The sequence below is a fragment of the Chenopodium album genome, chromosome 7, assembly GCF_948465745.1.
Source record: "Chenopodium album chromosome 7, dcCheAlbu1.1, whole genome shotgun sequence".
Classification (NCBI taxonomy): domain Eukaryota; kingdom Viridiplantae; phylum Streptophyta; class Magnoliopsida; order Caryophyllales; family Amaranthaceae; genus Chenopodium; species Chenopodium album.
The window spans coordinates 57213321-57220243 of NC_137840.1; the positions used below are offsets into that span (position 1 = coordinate 57213321).

Consider the following 6923-nt stretch of genomic DNA (forward strand, 5'->3'; position numbering starts at 1 on the left):
CTCTAATGGCTTGTAATAAATCTGTTTCAGAGAGTATTTGAACTGTCTCCAACATTTATTCGCACGCTTGAGAGCTTGGTTGTCGTATTATGCACTAGGAGGAATCACTAAGAGGTCCTTCAGTAAAGTAAAATAATTAGTTAAAAATATAAATCAGCAATAATTTATTAGAAGTAAGAGACCGGCTAAGTATGTGTGTTTAGGCATTCAAAGGGGATGTCTTAAGGACGAATATACTTACTCTTATGTATGTAATTATCTTCCCTTTGAAATGCTTGTCAATTGCATGCCAATCTTTTTCCTCAACTGAACAATATGACTCCATCTTCGCAATCATACTGATGATTTGATGAATTTAACCAAAATATTTCCACCTTTTGTAATTGACTGGCATAAATAATTGAATTCGACATAGTAATGTACGCCGTTATTACTCCATACGTCAATTGGCAGAATAATACCACTTACTAATGTAGTATTACCCTTGGCATCTAAATTAAATAACAAACTTAAGTTAAAAGAAACAATAAGTTTAAAAAATGTATGAAATAGTGAGGATAAGCAAGCGCGCGCGCGTGTGCGCGCGCACACACACACACACACACACACACACATATATATATATATATATATGCATCATAGTAGAATTATTTCAGGAGGGGCAACTTGCATAATTAAAGATATGTTATTAAAAAGAACAGAAATCAAAAATCATATAAGCATGTCAATAAGATTAATACATCAGAACCAAATTAAGAAACCATGCAAAACAACAAAAATATTAAGCCAAGAAAACAAAAGTATTAGTATATATAAACTGAAGTATGAATTAAGAAAAATAAATGAGCAATATATTAGAGTTGAAATAAGAAACAAGTATTAAATATAGTAAGCACAGTTGATTAAAGCCAAGAAATAAGAATTCGCACAGTGAGTTCAATACATAAAAGCCTCTTTAAGAAACAAGAACAACAACACTTACTCTTGACAAAATTGTGAACTATTGCAAGATGAAATATTAGGAAAATCCAACACTAAAAGTTATAAACAAATTTCAGGTACATCAAACAAGTACCTGGGCTTAGTCGTCATGACATGACACCATCCTTTTTGTATCACATCCTAAACATAAAAAACTTGTTTTGCTTGAGATGAGAAAACAATTGGATCATCATGCAAAAATCGACCAGTGTGCATCAATTTTGAGAAATTGACACAGACACCTCCATTTGAATTTGTTTTGACACCCTTACGAATATCGACCATATCATAATGAAACAATACAACCTTAAAAGAACCATAATAATCTAATTCAAAAATTTCTTTGAGTTTTCCATAGTATTCTTGACCCTCGGCTTCCACCATGACTCCTAAATTATGAGTTGTTCGAAATCGCTCACGATCCGCAATATCAAATTTGTAACCATTGATAATAACACTTTTCACCCTTTTCCCGCGGTTACTCAAGCCACCAGCTAAGGCTTTTCTTAACTTTCCTTCTATTGTGTTATCATCTAAATTATGAACCTATAATTTGAGTAAAATAAAGTTAGACTAACATAGTTGTATAAAATGAAATTAGAAAAAAAACCCCTAAATCTAAAAGCATATAACCTGGCTTTGCAACCAATCTGCGAATTCATTAATTATCCACAGATTTTCAATAGAATCATTATCTTGAGATCCTCCAACATCATTCTCTTGCCGTTTTTGTTTTATAAACTCACTATTGAGATTGAAAATGTTATGTTAATAACCAGTAAATATTCAATGCTTTAAAGAAACACGTAATGCTACTTATTCAAGCACCGATGTCAATTCATCGGAATGAAGTAAAACATAGCGATGTGCTTGCTTTAAACTTCTATCATCTAAACGGACATTTTCTTTCTTTCCACTGACACGACCACCAAAATTATACAAATAGTTGTCAATGTTTGATACGCCATCTTCATTCCTTCTAGGTCTATTGAATATAGTCTCACCACTTTCTAAATATCTCGTACAAAATGCAATTGTCTCCTACAAAAGGTAACCTTTCGCTATAGATCCTTCCGGTTGCGCTTTATTGCTTACATGAGATTTTAAAATGGCCAAGTACCTTGAATTATAATAACGAATATATATGTGAATGTGAAATAATTAAGAAATTTTGGGGAAAATATTACTTTAAAAATTAGATAAAATAATAATAATAATAATAATAATAATAATAATATATTATTATTATTATTATTATTTAAAAAATAACCTTTCAATAGGATACATCCATCTGTAATGAACCGGTCTGCCGAGTCTAACCTCATCCACTAAATGAATTAGTAGATGAACCATGATTGTAAAAAATGTTGGTAAAAATTCTTTCTCTAACTTGCAAAGAATCAACACGAGCTTTGATTGAATGGTATCTAATTCTCTTGTATCTATAGTTGCTGCACATATCTTTTTAAAAAGTCTGACAACTCCTCAAGCAAGTCAATAACTTTTGTGGCATTCGACTCCCTTAAAGGAACCTGGAGGATATCTTGCATGAGAATATGATGGTCTTGATTTTTCATGTTAATAAGAACTAGTAGAAAAATAGAAATTGGCACCGCCAAATGGCCACCGATTCAGTTTGAACCGGTGGGAAAAAAATAGGGGAAAATGGGCGGGATTTTGTGGGATGGGTATTAATCCCACCGGTTCAAAACCGGTGGCTTTCTTTAAAAAATAAACCGCTCTCTCTCTCTCCTATTTTTTTTGAACGACCTCTCTCTCTCTCATTTATAAACCCCTAACCCTAACTAAATCCTCTCCTCAGCCTCTCTCCTCCTTCCTCTCTCCTTTTTCTCTCTCCTGCTTTCTTTCTCTCTCTCTCTTGTAATTCGTCTAACCCTCTATCTCTCCTGCTCGCTCACCCGCTCTCTCCTCTCTCGTCTTGCCGGCGGTTGTCTCACCCCTCTCTCGTCTCACTTATCTTTCCTCCTCCCTCATCTGAAAGCTCTTTCGACGCCGGCGGTTTTATGGTTGGTGGTGTTAAAAAATTAATGGGTTTTAAGGTTAAATTCGACCATGAAAACTCTAGATCTAGAATTTTCGTGGTTGAATATGACCTTCTTTAACCAAATTCAAACCAATTTTGGTTATAAAGGTATTTTTTTGTTTTTTTTTTTAATTTTTCATTGGTTTTTTGGTTACTGTCGTGGTGGTTCCGGTGGTAGGTAGGGTTTTAGTTGCTGTTGTGGTTGTTGTTCTGGTGGGTGTGGCGTTGGGTAGGGTTTTGGTTTGGTTGTGGGTTCGGTCAGGGGTCGTGGTGGGTTTGGGTGATGGGTCATGGTGGGTTTCGGTGATGGGTCGTGGTGGATTGGATGCGGTTTGGTTGGGTCTGGCTGAGGGTGAGGGTTTGGGCTGGGGTTGGAGCTGGTGGTGTGGGGTGATGGTTGGTGGTGGTAGGAGGGTCGTGTGTTCTGGGTGGTGGGTCGTGGTGCGGATGGTGGGCTAAAGGTTGGTGGTGGTGTAGGTGTTTGATATTTTTTTAAAAAAATGGGACATTGATTTTAAATAAAAATTTGGACATTAATTTTTAAATTAAAATTTGGACATTAATTTTAAAAAAGAAATTCGGACATTAATTTAAAAAATAAATTCGATAGAAATCTAGGACATTAATAATTTTAAAGAAGAAATTTGACAGATAATATGGGACATTATTTTGACAAAAATTCGACTTTGTAAAAATAAAAAAATATAATTTTTTTTGGACATTAAAGGCACTGTTTAACCGGTCCTAATAACAACAATATGCCACCGATTAACCGATGCCAAAAGCTATTTTTCCCAGCGGTTTTGAACCGGTGGCATATGTGGAGGAATAAGCACCCCCCACATATTCACGATTCAAACCGGTTGGTTTTTGGGGGTTTGAACCGGTGCCAATTTCTATTTTTCTACTAGTGAAGTTTCCACTACTTTAGATTCACACATCTTTGGAAACAAACCCATATCCATCAGGAACTTTCATATTTTTCAAGACTTTCAAAAATCGTTCTTTCTCCTCATTAGACATGGTGTATGCAGCCGGCGGGATGTAACCTTGAGGGTTGATCCATAGATGAGGCTTTATATTCGACTTCTTTAAGGCTTCTCTGCCACTCTCATCATCTCTACTATTATCCGTGTCTAAAAGAGTTCCTAATAAAATATCGGACACATTCTTTTTGATGTGAATAACATCTAAATTATTTCTAAGAGGATTATGCTCCCAATACTCTAATTCAAAAAATGTACTTTTCTTTTTCCACAGAACATCATCACCATTTGGATCGCAATCACCATCAAGTTCATTTGCAGCTTTTCTCCCTCTTTTTGTTGGAACTTTTTTTGACTTTCCATATACATACTTTACCCCTTCTTGTTGCTTCAAAACTTCGGCCCCGCTGGTACGAATTGGAGCAATACCATATTCTTCTTTCCCATCAAACAAATTAGCTTGTGAACGATATGGGTGATCGATAGGCAGCCATTTTCGATACCCAGGGTAGATAATTTCGTCACCGAATCTATCTAAATATGTATAATGCGTGCAAGAAGGACAAGCTTTGTATCCTTTTGTACTCCAACCTGAGAGCATGGCATACGCCGGCAAGTACACATCAACACCTTCCCACAACAATTTCAATTCATGGATTAATGGTTGCAAGTACACATTAATATCCATACCGGGACCAAATTTACCAGGAATAATTATAGAAAGAATAAAGGATGATGATTTCATGCAAATCCATGGTGGTAAATTATAGGGAATAAGGACCACCGGCCATGTGCTATAGTTTGTATTCATAAGATGATATGGATTAAAACTGTCACTCACTAGGCCCAATCTAACACTACGAGGATCAGTGGAAAACTCTGTATATTTTTCATCAAATTTTTTCCAAGCCTCGCCGTCAGAAGGGTGTCGTAGCATCTTATCATCCTTACGATTAAAGTGACATCTCATGTCTTCCGCAGTTTTAGATGACATGTAAAGCCTCTTTAATCTAGGGATAAAGGGAAAGTACCGCATTACTTTAGCTGCCTCGCCTTTCTTACATGCTTCTTTTCCATTCTCATTTACATCACCCTCCTTTCCTTTCACACTTTTCCACCATGATGTATGGCATACATGACACTCACTTTTATCCGCGAATTCGCCCCAATATAACATATAGTCATTTGGACATGCATGTATTTTCTCATATCCTAAACCCAAATCATTTATTATCTTCATGCCTTCAAAATAAGACGATGGAAAATCCTTAATAATGGGAAATGCGTCAATTAGAAGTTCAAGAAATTTATTAAATGACTCAGCAGACCAATGGAACATACACTTTAGGTGAAACAATTGCAATAGAAATGATAGTTTTGAAAAGGTAGTACACCCCTCGTACATGCTTTTTTCAGAAGCTTCCATGAGATGTTTATACTTTGCCAGTTCTTCATTTGAGAAAGTTGATTGATACTCATAATCTACCTCGCGATTTATGGTAAACCCCTCATCCATGTCATATGAATTGTCATCTTCATTAATTGGTTCACTTAATGATGGATCTTGAGGTTTGTCGGTTGGTTTTGTATTAATTGTAAAAGCTGCTTTTAGTAACCTGTCCATATCATATCGACTTACTTCCTTTGGTAGATCGTTACTTAGATCATGGGTCTTACTTCCTTCATCTTTACAATGAAATATCCAATTTCTATAGTTTTTTATAAAAACCATAAAATAAAATGTGCCCTCCTACTTCTTCTACATAAATTGCTTTATTTAAATTACACTTATTACATGAGCATTTAGTTTCCAATGAATTTGGTAAAAGAGTCTCTTTAGCAAGTTTCAAGAATTTCATATAATAACCATGATCACCTCTTGGTAAATCTATCCAACTAGTATCTATGTCTACAATGAAATATATAGTTTATTATAAACAATGACATTATAAAAAATCATTTTACAAGCATCCATAAAAATAAAAAAAAATAAATAAAAAAAAAAATAAATAAAAAAAAAACCTACAAAATTTAGATTAATGCATCTAGCTAGTCTATATAACATTCCTTTTTATCATGGAAATTAATAAGGACTTAAACGAAGCAAATAAATTTAGAAAACGTAGTAAGATCATCCATTATGCAAGTCATTTGCTTTGCTCAACAATTCATGAACAGGAAATCTAAGTATTGTAGTATGTCAAAATGGATTTTTAAAGAGGATCTAAGATAAAGTACCTTCTTTTGTCGCAAAAATACACTAAGAGCAGACAACTCGTGAGAATCAAGCTACTGAACAAGTCTGGAAAAACAGATAAGGTTGTGTTAGTAAACTTGATATTTTAAAGGATGCAAAGTCGTTAAGTATGACTGCACATACACATATGTATGACATATGGAAAGCTTTTAAAAATGCATTATACAATATTAGTGAGCTAATATCTAAGGTGGAGTGTACCTTCTTTTGCTGCAAAAGTACAGTATGAGCAGAAAATCGTGCAAATCCATCTCCTATACAACGCTGGAAAAACAGAAAATGTAGGGTTAGTAAATATCAACGTTTCATTATATACTTTCATTCCAGGTTTATGTTTCGTGATTTGGATATCTTTCTATTACTTTGTTATCAAACTATAATCCTGCCACTGAAAGACTAATATGAATAATTAGAGCACTGCAATATGCAAGTGATTTTAGGGAAAAGGGATAAGTGAAAATGAGCAAAAGAAAAATTCCTCTATCTCATAAAAAAGACAGACGGGAAAAAAAAGGCATATTATCATGGACCCATTTAGCAGCTCAGCCCAACCCATCAAGGTTTACACTAGAAGGTCCAAACACAAACAAGCAGCCCATGGTCAACACGAGAACAACGGTCAACAAGGCAAGGGTCAACCAAAGGGTCCTTGAAA

At 34.8% G+C, this 6923-nt stretch overlaps 1 protein-coding gene across 1 annotated transcript; it reads right to left on the reverse strand.

Moving 5' to 3' along the window:
* Positions 1-3958: 3958 nt before the first annotated feature.
* LOC145640355 (uncharacterized) lies at positions 3959-5635 on the reverse strand. Its single transcript, XM_081691648.1, has one exon. It carries the CDS (start codon positions 5633-5635, stop codon positions 3959-3961), a length of 1677 nt encoding a protein of 558 aa, XP_081547774.1.
* Between the last annotated feature and the right edge of the window lie 1288 nt (positions 5636-6923).